Below are 18,230 nucleotides of genomic sequence, written 5' to 3'. Positions count from 1 at the left end.
GTTTAAATACATGGGCTAAATGAGGTCCAGTAAAGGAATGGAGGACGAGGTGAAGCTAAAAGTCTAAGCACCAGTACTAGCTGAGCTGGTCTCTCATGCTAACCATGAGCTGGCTCCCAGCAACACCAGGCCCCACACACATGAAAGGAGAAGATACCTGTGACCACAGGAAAAACGCCACCAGCATTTCCATTCAGTTACACTGGGTTTTCCCAGAGATTGGTGGGCAGCTAAATTCTGGGCTGCATCTGCTCCATCTCCATGGTAAAGGTTCAGCAATGGCTCCCAACCCTCTCTTCAGCTCTCCCCTTGTTGCTCTCTTTCCCACTGTCTCCTGCCTCCGGCTTAGTTAGTTAGTGGATTTAGGGTTAGGGGTGGATGGAAGGATGGAAAATAAAATCCTGAGGTAGAAGAGAACATTTAAATGGTCCATAATGTGTGAGAAGATAAGGTGCTGTGTACAGTAATAATAATTTAAAGCACTTTATTGGTGTGTTGTGGAGCATAATAGAGTCTGATGGCACCAGGAAGGAACGCTTTCCTGTGTGTTCCTCTGGGCATTGGGGGTTGAATGAGTCTGTTGCTGAAGCTGCTCTTAAGCTTGTCCAGAGTTTTGTGGAGTGGGTGAGAGGCTTTGTCCATGATTGCCAGCAGTTTTGCCAGCATCCTGTCCTCGGCCACCTCCTCCAGGGTTGAGAAGCTTAGAGCCAAAAACAGCCCCTGCCTTCTTGATGAGTCTATTCAGTCTGCTGGTGTTCTTCACTCTTTAGGCTGCACCCCAGGAGTCCACAGTAGTCTCGTATCCCCAGCCATCCTCGTGTCCAGCTCCTCTCCTGCCTTCTCTTTCCACCTGAAAATCATCTCCTTTGTTCTGTGTTTGGCTTTTTTGACTCTCCCCTCAGCTGCTGATTGGTCAGCATCCACACTCTCGTCTCTGATAGGCTGGCCACAATGTCTGTCAATGAAGCATAGTTCTGCAGGTGCAGGTTGTTTGGAGTAATGTGTCCCAATTGAGGCTGGAAGTAGAACACTCGTACATATGGTCTAAAAAACAAATCATGAATGCATAAGATATTCCACATAAATAAAATCATGCACATAAATAAAACTAAAAGTAAGCACGTAACAACTCCAGCTTAAAAATGAATCAAAACTTTTGCCTTGTCATTTTTTGGCAACGTGATGTGAGTGTGATTAAAATATAGTTTGATCAGCTTTGAAGCATGACTGGAGATCTGTTTGGGACATCACTACCCTAGTCCCTTGGAAGATTCAACTAATTAAAAAAATATGTTAATTAAATGCAAATGTAAGCTCAAGCTGTAGAAGTACTGTTCCTGCAGATTTATATCCAGATGTTGGGCCTTTAAAGTATGTCACCATTCAGACTGGAGGGCCTGAGCTCATTAAAGCTGCCATCTTGATTTTTTTTTCTTTTTTTATGTTGTCTCTGCGGTTGAAGCAGCACATGAAAGGCCTGTGATAGGAGGATGACAGAGGGTAGGGGCGGGGGATACAGCCATATTATCAGCCTGTATGGAAGAGAGGCTTTTTTTTTACTCACATGTTATCACTAAACATCATCAACACACCAACATCAACAACAGCACTTTTTTTTGCTATCAGTGTCCTTTTGGAGATCCAGAACATTAAGACATAAATGAATTATTTGAAAACTTCATGAAAGAAATAAATACAATCAGAACATAGTAAAGAATATAAAAGCTGTTAACCTGGCTCAGAAGGCAGTCAGAGTCAGGTGAAGGAACATGGAGTTCTATGTCGTGGATATCATTTCCAGCTCTCTGATACAAAGTAACTAAACATCAGGAAGTGTCTGCCACTCGACATACATAAATTGTCTTCCTGCATCATTGACATGTTTATAGACACGGCAGTATACTGCAGACTCTATTCTATGACACAATGGAAACCAGTTCAGATACCTGAGATCTGGTGATATGTTTTTCTTCAGGTCTGAGCAGCAGATTCTGAATGGGCTGAAGCTGACTGTTTTTTTGGCGAGGGGGACCTGAATTAACTTGTTGGTTGTTCGATGTAAACAAACTGACAGTTGATCCACTTGGAAGATGTATCATGTAACATTTCTGTGTTCAAATGGAAAACAAAACAAATTTATTATCCGTATTCTTGTCATTATACTATACAGCATATATTTTGGTGTGTTGTGTACTTGCATTATCTCTCTCTTAACTCAACACTAATCCAGTTGCTCCAGTTCTCTACTTTGTTCCTCTGTAATGTTACATTCATGAAATAAAGTACATTTCCCCTCCAGCTCCAGTCAGACCTCAACATTACAATATTCAACACCTAGCAACTATGTGGACTGCTGCTGCAGTCAGGTTGATAGACAGAAGTGGAGATAAACCCACTTTGTAATCCCAAAATATATTTGTGTTTGTGTGTGTGTTTGTGTGTGTGTCTTAGGCTCTTTTTGGATGGGGCCATGCTAGAGTACTCTGAGGAGGACAGTAACATCCTCGGCCAGGGTGGCAGCGGGACCGTCATCTACCGAGCCCGATATTGTGACCAGCCAGTGGCCATCAAGCGCTTCCACTTTAAGAGATATCGACAACAGGCCGTCAGCAGTGACACAGGTACGAGGCCATTCCTCTTTTTAAAGAAGTGTCTCTTTTGGTTGTTCAATACTGAAGATGAGAGATTTTCCTGCAGTGTCTCCTCACACCTCAGCTGTTTTCCTCGCTCGCTCTCTCTCTGTCTCCTTCAATTGTTTTTCTGTAAGCGCTCTGGGTTTGATTTGACTCGTCTTAGTATAGCAGTTTTGCACCTGGGCCTGGTCTGATGTGGCATAGGCATGAAGAAAGACGTGGAATGGTCCTTTCCTGTGACTTCACAATTAGAATAAAAGGTTTTTAGGTCAACAATAGGCCTGCACGATATGAGGAAAATCTGCCATGTGCGATAACACTGTTCAATATTGCGATGACGATATAACTTGCGATAAATAAACAAATACTGAAGTTTGCATATTATTGACTATACAGTTAATGATGTCTAACGTTTTAATTGTTTGTGTAGGTCTCAGAATCCAAAATAAGTCCATATAGCAGAAGGGCTGTTTCTTTTCACCACAAGGTCTTCGTCGACCACATTTTCATGGCTTTTCTCTCCTCCTTCAGTCATCATAACCTGCCAATCGCCACCAAACTGATTCATTTTGTCAGGGAAGCTAACGGCTAGTTGGGGCTTTATCTGATTGGCCCTTGTATCCAGGGCTCTGTCTGGTTAAATGTCGGCATGCTCAAGGTGCATGCATGGCGCATGTAAACAAAATCGTTTTTCTTATTCATCACGTCAGGCAATCTTTTTCGATGTGTTTATGGCACATGTTCATATCGCGATGACGATGAAAATTCAATTTATCAGGCAGCCCAAGTCAACAGGAGATAAATGCTGCAGTAAAAATAAATCAAAGTCAGGATTATCAAACCTTGTGATGTCCTCTGTAATACTGGAGTACTGGTGTCTTGAGACATTTTCATTCTGAGCAGGTAGAACCACAGAAAACAGGAAAAACTTCCTTTTACTGCACACCTGTCCATCAACCACCTCAGCCAATGAATGATCAGCTTTACTCGTTCACAAATACCACTTCCTTTTGCAACCACACACTCTTCTAAATGTAACACAATATTTATAACAATACCTCTGCATCTTTTTAAACATAGTTATTCCATCGTACTTTGTTACTCAAAACCACTCAAACTCATTGAAATTGCCTTAATTAGCTACAGCTGTTATGATGTGCTGCTGGCAACGTTTTTCATTTTGATTAAAGAAAGAGATGGTCAGCACCATTTAAAATCTGCAGCTGAATGTTTTGTATGCCTCTCTTTGTTAATGATGATCAGCGTCGCAGCTTTGGGACCGTACAAGTTGTGCAAACCCTTTTTTTTTCACCTTCAAACACGCTCTCGTTTAATTGATATGCAGCTGTCTGAGCTCTTGTCTAAAATGTTTTGTATCGTTGCGTTTGGTTGCTTCTCTTAGCATCCCCCTTTTTAGAGACAACTATTAATACCAGATACAGACTGACACTTTATAAAGTCTTTCATCATCTCGTATCTAACAGCCTGAAAGCCTAATAAATCCAAACCTTAATTATCATAAGGACATAGCACCTTGTTAAAGAGTGGGCATCTGGTTCACATCAGTGTTGGAATTGTTCTGAAAGATATAATCACCTTTGCCTGACTTAATAAACCTCTTATTGTTGTTCTTTGTTGTAATTTTCTCCCTGCCTACTGAACCTTTCTTCTGAAACTGGCATTCATGTGCGTAGTTACCTTTTGAGATACACCACCCAAACAATCCTTAGACCAAGTACACTGCCTCATGGCAACTGCACTCTCAGATGGCTGTGACTCCCTCGCAGGACAATGCACCCTGATACCGCAGAAACTTCTCAGGAATGTCTGTAGGACTGTGACAAAGAGCTCAAGGTGTCTGCCTGGCCTCCATATTCCCCAGATCCCATTCTGAATAAGCATCCGTGGGATGTCCTTGCACCACCCTGCAACCCACACACCTCCAGCGCCAAACACTACAAGACACCACAGAATGGCACCAGAAGTCCTGTGTCCATGCCTGAAGGGTCAGAGCCAAGTCCCATCTATGGTGGGGCCTCCATGAGTTGTCTTGGTCGGGCATATCCCATAGGCATTTTTGGGGAATTTGGAGTCCAGGTCGATCTTGAGGCCATTCCTATGCATTTATTGTGGTGTGGTGCTTGAGGTCCACTGCAATCAGCGAGTGCTATTGCTACGGGAGCGTGTACTTGATCTGCCATGCTGTTTGCGTAGTTGATGCGTGTCAAGAAGCATCCACCTGAATTCCAGCACCCAATTTTTCCTAGCAGAACATCGCATTATAACAAGATCATCAGTGTAATTCACCTGTCAGTGATTTTAATGTTGTGGCTGATCGCTTTATATTATAAGTGTGGAGAGTAGTATAAACATATATGGGTACGTGTGAGCATATATAGTACTGGTAAGTGCATGTACAGTAGTAAAGAATGTAAATGCATTGTAGTTTGATATGGCTTATCGTTATTTTGTTCGTTGCCTCAGACACCATGGTGAAGCATTTGCAGTCTGCAGATGCTTGTCGGAGCTTCTCTGAGTTTCGTCAGGAGGCCAGTATGTTACACTCTCTGCAGCATCCCTGCATCGTCTCTCTGGTGGGCATCAGCATCCGTCCGCTCTGCTTCGCCCTGCAGTTAGCCCCCCTGGGCAGCCTCAACACTATTCTGGAAGAGAGGCACAAAGGCAAAGGCACGTACAGAGATCTTTATCCTTTAATTTCCCGCTTCAATGTCTATATCCATGTAAGTGAAACATGAAGTTATTTTTTTTTTGTCTTTTTAGACTCCAGGTACATGCCTCTTGGTCACATGCTAACCTTCAAAGTAGCGTATCAGATTGCTGCAGGACTGGCATACCTCCACAGGAAGAGCATCATCTTCTGTGACCTCAAATCTGACAACATCCTGGTGTGGTCTCTGGAGGTCTGTACATCAATTACTATAAGCAAACCATTCATTTTTCTTATTTCACAATCACCCTGTATCAAGACAAAGACAGGTATCCAAAATGTTTATGTAAGAGAAAATTGACACATATGAGCAAAGACTATTTTTTTTTTTATGAGGAAACAGATTTGTTTCTATAATTCAACTCAGCTGTGTCTTCTTCCAGGAAAAAGATCCAGTCAACATTAAACTGTCTGACTATGGCATTTCTCGACAATCCTTCCATGAGGGGGCATTAGGGGTGGAAGGCACACCGGGTTACCAGGCTCCTGAGATCCGACCAGGCATCGTATATGATGAGAAAGTACTGACCACCTCTTCTTAACTCACATTATGTAATGTGTGTAGCATTTTCATTGTTTGAGTATTGTATCATTGTTGGGATGATTGCGGTGCACTTTTTCCCCATTATCACTAAGGAGTATTATAAGGTTGGTGTTGGCTGTCTGTAGGACCATCACTATACACGAGATATCTTGTTAACTGCTTACCAGAGTTTTCACATTAAGTATGAATAGTCACCTAAACTATAGTGTTGATGTAGATACCTTTGTCATGCATCACCTGCCGAGTGCCTACTATTGTTCAAGCAGTTTCCAATACCAGTTACCATTTCCATTCCATTAATACTAGTTAGCCAGCCATGTCATTGTTCCCAAATCAATATCAAGATTTCACAAACAAATGAGTGGTTGTATGTTATTGTCGGCCACAACCTGAATTAGAGACTTGAATAGTGCTGACAGGACATAAATCAACATTGCACTTACAGTCTACATCTGTCTGCATTCCAAACTGAAGACAGCCGGATGATCTCAAAACAAAGTCAAGTAAAGTTTATTCCAAAGGGGGTCACTTGTCATGGACTCCACTTTGTCCATGCTGCTGCTCTGCACTCTACCTTAATGTGCTTCATTTTGCCTTCTGCTGAACGTCTGTAAATTCCTTGCATGGTAATGTTGAAACAGTAACAGAGGGCGCACGTGCTAAAATTAGTCTGACCCACTGATGGATGAACAGACAGTGTTGGGAATGAAGGAGTTTCCCCCCGCCTCTGTATTTATTTGACTCGTCACTCCAAAGGGTTCACAGCTAGCTGGCTGATGTTTTGGCAGACTACTTCCTCCCTGTAGCATGTTGCCTTAATGTCTGATTAGTTCCACATGTTCACTTTAATGGGAAAAAAGGAAGACAGCGATAGATACATGTAGGTTTTGCGATGGCTGTATCAGAGCTGTTGAAAATCAGACACTGCAGTCCCCTATCTTCAAGCTGACCTGCGATGTTCTTGGAGGCTGCGTACGGTCTTAGTTTGGTGTTTGCTTTCACTCTCAGACTGTCAAATCCAGTTGAGCTGGGCCCCGTTTTCCGTGGTGACTTCCGCCGTGATCCGAGTTCTCAGTCCAGACAGACAACAGGATCACTGGCTTCACAGCTAAGTGAGCCATGAGCTGCAGTAAATAGCAAACGCAGCTAACTAAAGCCAACAAGAGCTAGCAAAGTTCCTCTGGTGATACACTTCCCCCCTATGTTTTCAGAGCTGTCTTTAAATGTCTACTGTATTTTTGCAAACTATACATTTAAACCATTTAACCCAATTGCTTAGCAAACATTATTATTATATATTTTTGTTAATCAAATGTCACTTAGGCGGGTATTATATTCTACAGTTTTCTGTTACACAATTTGGCTAGTGTATTGTTTTCTATCAGCATCAAAAGCAAGAAAATGGTCAGATTATTGGGTATACACAAACTGATCATCGATCTGCTTGCCTGAGTTGTAAGGTGTGTTTTAGAGTTTGAGAATCCAGTCAAATTGATATATGTCCTCTGTGCTGACAGATCACAGCAGCGTGTTACTCTGATACAGCTGGCCCAGTCAGCTCTGAGATCCTGGACTCCCCCAGGGAGGCTAGCTTTACTAGGGCTTACTGTTTTACAGGGCCCTGCCTCTGTGGAGGAGCAGAAATTTGTCTTTAAGCCTCTATTCATCAGCCCCTCTCACAGAGTCTGCTGACCTCAGCAAATCAAACACCCTTTCTCTTCTCCTGGGTTAATTTCACCGTTTGATGTGGTTTAGCTGTTCTCATGAGATGCAGACGAGGCTGGAGAGAGAATTAATGCTGGAGAGAGAGAGAGGGCGAGGTCTAAGTAGTGTAATAGGAAAATAAATGAAAATGGCTGTTAATGAGTTTGCCAGCTGCGAGTATCTTGGCAAGAAATGGAACATTTATTTGTCAGTGGAAGATCTCGACAATGTACAGTAACACAAGCAGAAAGTGTTTAGGACATCAACACGACTAAGTGACAATTGGGAATCCCAAACATGGATTGTTTAATGCAGTTAAAATGTCATGAATGGGTGTGGTCTAGAAATGTGTGAAAACAGTGTTTAACAAGTTATTTTACCTGTTAGGTGAAAACATTTTAATAATATACGGTTGCATTCATTGAGAGATAATATAGTCTACACTGTCCATGATGTGCCAACATGGCTATATCCTTCTAATCTGGTTCTATTTATTTAGAATGAAGATTAAGATTAATATAAGGACAATATAAAAAGTGGAAACAGCGATCAACTCGGCGTAGTAAAACTGGTGAAAGGAAAGCTAATCAGCACAGTTCGTCAGGCCTCAGCACGACCAGAAGTGCTAGAGAAAAAATGGCAAATGTAGCCATAGTTTTCCATAGCCACCGTGTCTGTGGCATGCTGTGGCATTACGGTATATCTGGAGTCACGACAGAAGTAGCTGTGCGCTTTTGGCCGTGCACTATTGTTTGTCTCTAACAAGCTATTCTGGGAAATCCCACAGGGGCGGAGTCCCCCAATCACGGTGTGTGACCTTGCAGAGACTTCCCGAGGAATCCACTCTGGTAATCAGGTCCTCAGATGTGGATGTCAAGGATGAGATGAATGAGTCACAAGACAAGAAAACTGGAGTTCGTCTTTGTTTGTTTTTGTTTTTTTTTTGGTTTTTTAAATCACAGTTAATGAACAAAGGTGCTCTTTCGAGTTAAGGGCCGCAGTGATTGCAAACAAATCAAAGGCAATCAGAGTCCTGAGTATACACAGATGAATGAGCTCCAGAAGATAAGAGGAGACCGGGATAAGCTGCTGTTGTGTTGCTGTTAAGTAACTGCCAATCACTGTCTCTGTTTTCATTATCAGTAAAAGTCAAGCCATCGCTGCCATTCACCTCCTCACACGTGGTAACTGATAACTGTTGGAGTATAGTGTTCATTTAGCTTTCAAAACAGTGATCTGGCGCATATGTTTATGTATTACACCTGTTTTTGTGACGTCGTGCCTTACTACGATTGCACAGGTTTCCTAGTAAAGTGTTTCCATAATCCTTTTATGCTATATTCCTCATATGTAAAGCCCAAGCACTGAGGATGACAGGGCTAGAGGTTATTAAGTCATTCAAATTTTGTATACTGAATTGTAATATGGGTCACAGGGCTGGGTGGGGGAAAATGTCTGCCGTAGTCCAGACACATGCAGGGGTACCAGATAAATAACCTTTACATCTGCTGTGAACCAAAGGAACCATTTCACTGTCGTCTTTGTCTTATTGACCTGGATGTACCTCTGAAATCTGACGTTGTTCTGATGTTGTTATTTCTCTCATCATCACTGCTTAAAGGTGGACATGTTCTCCTATGGTATGATGCTGTATGAGCTGCTGACTGGGCGCAGGCCAGCACTGGGACTGCACCAGCTTCAGATAGCGAAGAAGCTCTCCAAAGGCATCCGACCAGCGCTGGGCAGTCCAGAGGAGGTTCAGTTCTGCTGCCTCCACAGCCTGCTGACCGAATGCTGGGACACCAAGCCAGAGAAGGTTAGCCTCACCGCTTGTTCACGCAGTGTAATTTTTTTGTCCAATAAAGTGTTGTAAGTCAAAAAGCAAACCTTGTAGTTTGCTCTGCTTTGTATGAAGTAGTCTGATTGACTGCTGTTCACAGTGTGGTTTGGATAGAGGATAAGCTGGAGACCCCAGTCAAGACATTAAAAGATTTTTTTTTTTTTTTTTAAATCTCATTGACCACCACAGAAAGCCTGGGTCATTTCCTCATGGCTTGGTTGTGTTCCCGTGAACAAAACAAGTCATCTTTGTGGACAGAAAGCCTGGAGGGATCATGCCCTTTTAGCTCCTGGTTTAGCTCTTCTGTGCAATGATATAATTGCTGGCCTCAAGAAAAAATGTCAAACAGCAGATCAGACTAACCCTCAGTGTGTGTGTGTGTGTGTGTGTGTGTGTGTGTCTGTGTGCGTGCAGAGGCCAGTGGCTATGCAGTGTCTGAGGCAGATGCAGGAGCCCAGCTTCCCCTGCCTCAGTTATGTGTTGTCCTGTGACAGCCACTCCCAACTCTTCATGTCGCAGCTGCAGGGATACAGTGCTGTGTTCTGGAGCGGAGACAAGGATGACAGGTTTGTTTTTCTTCACTTTGGCCAGCTAACAACTGCTTTTTTTATTTTGGTTTTTAATGCAGGAAATAATCTTTCTCTTTTAGTCATATATGTTTTCACAAAGTTACCCAACCATGAATGCTCTGCAAACCTTTAAACTCCAGAAAAAAAAAATTGTGTTAAATAAAAAGCACTTTGCACAAAAGTGAAAATCAGTCATTAACCACTCACCTCCTGGCCGAAGTACAGACAGACAAAGTTTCTTTGCAGGTAATCCAGACATTTCTGGAGCTTCACAGCAAAAAAACCCTGCTGAACAAGTAGATGGGGACTTGTAAAGTGTTTAAAAAACACCAGAAAAAACATAAAATGGCTCCAAACAAGCCCTGAAATCAAAAAATGATTTGAAAAGTCTGCAAGTTTGCAGACTTGACGTTTTCAGTGGTGGGTGTGTGCCATATCTTGATTATTATTATCAACTTAATTTTCCCATATAACTATAGGTTTCAGACAATGACAGTCTGATGGTGTGTGTGTGTGTGTGTGTGTGTTGTGTAGGAACTACAGTGTGGTAAATGTACGAAAGGGTCAGATGGAGGTCAGGAGGATGTCCTGTCCAGGCAGTCGGATCAGCTGTCAGATGAAGATGGGTAACACGCTGTGGATGGCCACTGAGGTACACACCACCTGAAGTCACTTTTACCTTTTTTTCATGCAAATTAATGTCCATTATACTTGATTTGTAATTACATATTACAGTACGTGTTCAGGCTATAGTTAATGTAAGATGACCTGACTATATACCTTTTTGAGTCAGAATATCCATGATGGCAGACACCATGTTTCCAAGCTTGGAGTACCTGTGATTTTTACAGTGAGGCGACCTAGGAAAATTAGAGAATCAACTGAAATGTCCTTGAAAACAATTGATTTAGAATTTGTTTATTTGTCAATGAATACAGGCACCCAAAAAACAAAAAGAGTAGTTAAAATCACGTTGACACACAGACCACAGACAAAATGGAGCAGGGTGTGCTCTTGAACAGGTTCTGTTGGTTAATTAATCTGATATTTTCAGAGCCTCACGTGAGAGGTTTTCACTTTTGGGAGAGTTTTGCTTGTTGCAGGTTTTATGAAAAGCCTTTGAGAGAGAAGCAAACGGAGAAAACAGAGACTGCCCCTGTAGTGTGTTTGTCAGACTAATGTTTGAGATTGATTGGAGTCTTTGTTTAAGGGCAATAACAACAAATCATGTATGTAATGACTTTGCTTGTTAGTTAGTGGATAAGAGTTCAACTTAGTTCCCACCAAATATTTGTTTTCATTTTGTTCAGATTAAACAAGAAAGTGCACCGTGTTATTGTTGCTTAGCTCTTTCCCCTGATTGCAGTCTTGCCAAGCTAGGCTCACCTCACTCTGACTGCAGCTCCTTACAGTGATTTTTTTCATGATGGAATATCCATAAAGAACAATTAATAATAATGTGAACAGAATTATACATCTATCCTCTGGAGTTATATACACAGTGTGTTCATTATTTTGTCATATATTTGTGTGTTTGTGTGATAGGAGCAGGAAGTGTTTGTCTACAGTCTGAAGGACATGTGTCCACTCAGTCAGCCCCAGAAACAGTTCTCTAGTCCAGCTGTGATCACCTGCATGTTCCCTGTACCTGAGAGAGAACAGGTAAGGTCTTCACACACACACGCACACACACACACACACACACAGACACACACAAACTCATGTGCTATATGTATGTGTTGTTCATCTCTGAGGGGAAAAAAGATGGACGAAACCTCAAGAAGAGCTTCAGAGATCACACCTCTCCCACGACAGACAGACATGCAATAGATCTCCAGCGTATATAACAGAGTATACAGTTTTTATTTGACAGAATATACGATAGTAAATCACATAAGATATATGTGAAGAATGTGAATCTGGCGGGACTACTAATCAGGTTCAAGCAGCATCGCCAAGTGGTGCCCAAGATATACAACCTCCACTCCAACGTAGTGACCTGGAAAAGGACAGGCCACAGAAGATAAATAGCATGATATATCAGAATGTATTAAGATTAAGACTTCACAAAAGTACAGATATGAGGGGATAGTAAAACAGAAGAGAGCAATGATCCGTGGGGGCCCAAGGGTATGATGATCCAGATCCTTCAATATGTGAGGTAGTGAGAGCCAGGAGAGAGCGAGAGGTTCCCAGGGGGCCGTTCTCCAGCAGAAAGGAGCCTGATTGATAAGAGAGGAGGGGGAGAGAAAAAAGCTCGAGAGCGAGAGGGAAGGGGAGAGAGAGACACACACACAGTTTGCACAACAGAAAAAAAAAGTGGGAGACATTCAGTGTTTATCAGAATTAAACAGATATTTTCTTGTCAGCAGGACAACATGAAATCTAAATAGGCATTCACACTAGGCCCAGTTGTTCTCTCTCCGGTCTCCTGCTGGCCTGTTCTCTCATTGCTCCATCCGCAAACCGGGCCTGAGCACGATTACCCCTTGTACATACATCACCATGTCGTAGCACGTTCGCAGCACAATGGAGAACAACACAGAGAACATGACTATACCGATTTTTTTGGTGCTTATTTTGTGTCATTTCGGTCAAATGACGGCCCCTCTCACGGTCCTGGATTTGTTGATTATGCAAGGTAGCGAGATAGGCATGATTATACTTGTGCTCGTGCATGAGCAACCCTCCCATGACAAAGCACACCTCTTCCAACAGTGTCTGGTGTCAAGCAGGAAGGTTATTGAAGAGAAAAGGTGGCATGATAGGAAAAAGCCCTGCAGCCAACAGCCTGCTTTTTAACTCTTGAAAGCCTGGGAAGTTTGGGAGCCCTGAATTCTAAGGAATATACAAGGTGGAAAATGTGGTTCAACGAGGTCAGAGAGGTATGAAGGGGCAAGCCTGTTTACAGTTTTGTTGGTCATCAGCAGCACCTTAAAGTCTGATCTGACATGTACAGGAAGACTAGGATTGGGGTAATGTTATCAGATATTCTTGTTCTTGTTGATACTCTGGCGACAGAATTCTGAACCATTTGGGGCATGTGGCGGACCTGAAAAAAAAGCAATACTATACATACATTTCATTTAGATGAAACTGGCAGAGTTCAGCAGATCACCAAGTGGTAGAATATATAAGGAGAACAGAATTGGACCCACTAATGACCCTTGAGGCACACCATTTTGGAGGGGAGCGGAGGAAGACACGTAGTGGTTAATGTGAACAATGAAGTGTCTGTGTCAAAGGCTAAAATGGGGAATTCCCCTTTACCTGCACACATGAAAACTCTTATTAAAGAGGCTGCTTCGGTTCTAACCAACCGAAAGGGAGTTGCAGGCTTTTAAACTGTGTGTGTGAGTGTCCTGACAGAGTCATTAAGGACACGTGTGAGCTCTGAGTTTCAGAGTCGCTAACTTGTTAGTTGTTGAACCGGCCATGATGTGGGTTGCTAGGGCTAGCTGGGCCCAGTTGTAAATGGTTGGTACGCTGTCTGGGGAGGGAACTCAGTACTACATTGTAGGTGAGTGACAAGTTGTGTCGTAGGCCGACTCCTCTGTTCAAAGACAGTCGTTCTAGCTTGATGTAGATGATTTTTTTTTACTCCTGTTTCTGTCTTCTCGGGCCAAGATGTTCACATTGTTGTCCTGAAAGGAATGATTTCGCTTTCTGATCTGAGTGGACAGCCGAGTCTTGGCCTGAGGAGTTGGCCCTCTTGTTTTGTGGCATTCGTTTATAGAGAGGTTGTTTTGTCTCCCCAGTGTGCAAATCTGTGCAGTCCTGGCTGCACCGGACAGCATAAACTACATTATTCTGCTGATGCCTGCTTTGTTCTTAGGATGAGCAAGTTTCTGCCTCAGCATGTTGGTAGGTTTAAAGTGAACCAGGATATGATGTTTATTGAAGATCCTCCTGAGTCTCTCAGATGTTCCTGCAACATAAGGAATAACGACGTAGTTGAGTTCTCTCGTCTCCTCCTCTGTCTGCTCTGGATCTATTAGAGGTTTTGACAAAGGTCCAGTTCGGGTAGCCACAGGTTTTAAGTGCTCCCTTGATGTGCTTCTGTTCCTCCTCCTTCCCCTCTGTCTTCCGTGGACACAGTCTCGGCCCAATAGTCGAGCTGTTTTTGCGCATGCATGGTGGTGGTAATATTATATGTTTTAGAACAGCCTTCCCAAAATCTTGATTTAAACAACATCATAAACACGTTGACTGTACTGAAGAAACAAGTCTGTGTCAAGAAGCCAACAAATGTAGTTAAACTTCACCGATTCTGTCAAGAAGAGTGGTCAAAAATTCCGCCAGAGGCTTGTGGATGGCTATCAAACGCACCTAATTTAAGTAAAAAATGTTCGAGGGACATTTAACCAAATATATGAATAACTGTTTGAATATTTTTGACCCAGCAGATTTGGTCACATCTTCAGAAGACCTTTAATAAATTCATTATTGAACCAAACTTAATGAATGCTTTTTTTGTCACAAAGTAGTCTGTGTTCAACTCATTCCATCATTGGAATTCAACACTTCCATGAAATACGTGTTCATTGCGTGTCGGTAAACATCTGACCACAACTGTAGGTAACCAATCTGTACATGGCTGTGTTCATGTCATGTCTGTTTAGAAGGGTTAGTTGAATCAATAAACCAAATGGTGTCAGGTTCAAGTAAAGACTACAGCAGCACAAAGGTCAATACAAAGAGAGATTAAATGCACATTTTGTTCGCCTGTGATGAATCATGATGTAGTTAACAAACTGAAATCAGGTCATTAAAGCAAGAAACACAGAGAGAATTTGAGTCTTTTTTTTCATGTAAGATCAATCTATGAAAAACATGTGTCCCTTGAGGGTAGCTTTCATTCATTTTTCTACAGCATGTGATCTTATGAGAGTTCCAACTAAATAGCCAGTGTATATTCCCTCACATTATTACTGTGCAACTAGCTGCTGTTTTTCAGCATTGTCACAGGACAACTTTGTGTGATTCTGTGTTTTTTTTTTATACTGTGGAATGAAATTACCCTTTAGGCCTGTTTTCCTTCTATTACACTGTAATGTGAGGAATCATAAGACACAAGTACAGTAAAAAATGAGAGAATATTACATTATGGGGTGATCTGAAAATGTTTTTTTCACTGGATGGCTCACTATGATAGGACACTACTTTTCATTACCAGAGTCTCTGAGTGTCAAAATGTAAAAATATGTCTCTTCCTCACCTGTTCAGAGTCTGGCCAGAGTGTTTGCAGGGATGTCTGACGGCCTTGTGGCAGCATACAGCCTGGTGGAGGACCTCCCTGTGGAGGGGGAGACCTATCTGTGTTCACACACTCTCAATAAGACGGTGTTTGGTCTGAAGGACTCAGATCCCAGACAGAGGCCCTACCCAGTCGGGAGCATGGCTCTGGTCAGCAGCGGCTCCCAGGTGAGCACATAACAAAGTTTGATAATTCATTATGAGGGTAATGGAATTGCAGGAAAAAGTGGCTTCTTCAATCAAACCTTAACGTTATGTGTGTGTCTTAACGTTATGTGTGTGTTAACAGTTATGGTTCTCGAATGGTCCGGGCATGCTGGTCATCGACTGTGTGAGTCTTCAGGCAGTGCGAAGGCTGGAGCCCTACGACCCCCCATCCTCCATCGTATCAATGACAACCAGCTTCAGTCTGTGGGGAGAGGAGGCAGTGTGGATCCTGGATGACCACATGAACACCCTTCTGCTCTACCATGCTGCCTCCTATCAGCTGTGTGCCCAGTACTGGTGAGTGGAGCTTTAAGATGTTTTTGCACCTGCAGATCAGTTCATTAGGACCGGACCAGGCAAAAGTAGGACACGTTTTGAATCTCGTCCGGTTCCTGTTCACATGGAATTTTCATGGATTAGTAATTTAGCTTTTTAAATCCTGTTAGAATCACATATGTATTATTGAACGTCGATTACCGTATTGGAGGTAGCAATAGGAAACTTTTGTGAACTCGGGACTAGAGGTAAGACTGCCACAAGAAAGTGCCATCATCAGCTGCAGTATAGTGGATGTTCAAAGAACAGTCATGTTTAGAAACGCATCCAGCTGTGACAAGCGCATGGTAGATATCTTTAAGTGCTAACGATCTAATGATGTTGGACACTGTGACTACTTAAAAAAGTGTTGTTCCCTGAAAAACAGCGAATCAGTTGGTTCATCTGTGATCAATCCTGCCATGCCTTGAAAGCAGAGAACATCAATCGGGATTTATGTCAACATCTTGAGCTTTGGAAATTTGGGGGTGTTGTTTGATTTAAAGCAAGTCTTTGCTTTCAGAACATGAAACTCTTATAACCAGATTCGGACAATAAATACAGTTCCAAAGCTTGTCAAGGCATGATGACAAACTTGCTTGAGCTTGGTTAATTTAGGTTTGTGACGGTGCTTTTCTCCAAGTGAGGGAACAGAATGTCCACAGTCTGCATAATGTGGATGAATGTCAAAGTTAATTCAATAATAATGCATTAACGCAAATTCCACTTAATGCCAGTCATTCCTTTGACGCACAATTAACGCACACACGTCATGACCCTCGGCCCGCCCCTTAATTTGGGAAATCAGGAAGTGACGTTGTGGATAGCAAGCATGGACCTATTACTAATAAAGACATCCCCAGTGGTGGAGCCCCATTCATCTCTATGTGAAGCCAAAAATGCTTGAATACCGGCCAGGGCTCTTCCGCCTACTTCTGCCGACAGAGCTGGCTAATTCCCAGTTTAGCACCTGGCTAACTTGAATAGGGATAGAACAATTTAATCATGCGTCTCTTCTTGACTTAGGCTCAAATTATGATATGACACGAATCGTCTTGCGGGATGGGAGCTAACTTATACATAACTTATACGCCTATTTAATCATAGTGGTGGAAAGCAAATAATTATTGACTATAGTTTGCCTTGTTTACATTGCACTTTTTTTAAAAAAATGTATCCACCATTTTGCAGACCCTTCTTTCACAATATTAGCTTATGGGTAAAAGTCTTTTTGGGCCGCAGTGCAGCACGTGACGAGGTAATTACACGGTTCGGTCACTACGAAAACTGGCCTCAAAACCTGGAGGTCCTCCCTGGGGCTTGCAAGCAGAAACAAACCTCCTTGAGCAGAAATGGATAAAGAAAGGGTCTATTGAATGGCAAGTTCAGCTTCAAAGCCCTACCAGATGGTACCAAGTGCTGGCCGAGAGCCCTCCTCCCCCTCGTCAATGGGTGGCTACAGCTTGCAGGCTAATTAACATTGTTTAGTTAACCTTCACAAGTATAAAGTTGGACACTACATTGTGTTAGTATTACTGAGGAATGTTACATTCAGGTCAATATTCCCATCTGTTGATGCTTAATGGGCTTGAATTTGTCATGTTACGCTTTCAGCATATTTTTGGAGCATGCTGTGCCTTTGAGGTTATTTTGGAGAATATTCTGATTAGTATTTGTCATTGTTTTGGATTGTTGCAATAATAATAAGTATTAATAAAAACTTTAAAAAATATCTCTTTAAAGGGATATTCCGGTGTAAGTTTGGACCCATTTACTGCAGCATATTGTTGTTGTGTGGTCGTTTCTGAGGATGCTAAAACTACGTAAGCTATCGGTCCGCAAACTTTATCTCTTGAGGGGGGGGTCGTACTCGGTGTCGAGGTGTGTTAGAACATGGATTAAACTTACACCGGAATATCTCTTTAAGTTAAATTTAGAAAAGATATAAAGTATGCAATTAATTCTGAGCAAAGTATGGACAATCATGCGATTAATCGCCATTAAATATTTGAATTGATTGACAGCCCTAGTTAGAATGTTAGAAATTGCTAAAACTACATAGCTGTGTGGCTCATTAGCAAAACTGAACAGCTCTACATGTGTAACTCCTTTCCTTGTGTGTCATACATGTAACGAGCTGGGCACACGCAGTATTGTCTTGTCGTTCACTCTGTGTGCATGGGCCGAGGAGCTGGATTTCACCTGACTTACACACACAAAACAAGTACAGTAACTAAGAGAACAGCACCGGCAACTGCATGTAGGACCTGAGCCAAACTACAAACCCAGTATTTAAAAAGTGACATGTCCAGGTTTTGCACACAGAGTCATTTAGGATTTTCTGCTCTGCCATTTTCAGTGGCAAAAATGTTGACACTGGGACAATAATTAAGACAAAAGTTACAGTGCACAGCAGCAGCTTTGAATAAACCAT

General features: G+C 42.3%; 1 protein-coding gene across 2 annotated transcripts in view; it reads left to right on the top strand.

Annotated features, from left to right (window-relative positions):
• lrrk1 (leucine-rich repeat kinase 1) overlaps positions 1-18,230 on the top strand; it is a 78,077-nt gene that overhangs the window by 47,589 nt on the left and 12,258 nt on the right. For both annotated transcript variants that reach the window (XM_037095742.1, XM_037095745.1), the window contains 10 exons: positions 2,452-2,621; positions 5,118-5,321; positions 5,415-5,554; positions 5,745-5,882; positions 9,231-9,425; positions 9,864-10,015; positions 10,553-10,670; positions 11,564-11,680; positions 15,245-15,442; positions 15,564-15,778. In XM_037095742.1, the coding sequence (XP_036951637.1) occupies positions 2,452-2,621; positions 5,118-5,321; positions 5,415-5,554; positions 5,745-5,882; positions 9,231-9,425; positions 9,864-10,015; positions 10,553-10,670; positions 11,564-11,680; positions 15,245-15,442; positions 15,564-15,778 (1,647 nt within the window). The remainder of the gene's footprint in view (positions 1-2,451; positions 2,622-5,117; positions 5,322-5,414; positions 5,555-5,744; positions 5,883-9,230; positions 9,426-9,863; positions 10,016-10,552; positions 10,671-11,563; positions 11,681-15,244; positions 15,443-15,563; positions 15,779-18,230) is intronic.

This window comes from Acanthopagrus latus, chromosome 4 (assembly GCF_904848185.1).
Source record: "Acanthopagrus latus isolate v.2019 chromosome 4, fAcaLat1.1, whole genome shotgun sequence".
In the NCBI taxonomy this organism is placed as follows: Eukaryota; Metazoa; Chordata; class Actinopteri; order Spariformes; family Sparidae; genus Acanthopagrus; species Acanthopagrus latus.
Note: the sequence above shows the minus strand (reverse complement) of the source record. Positions and strands in the feature narration are given on the sequence as shown.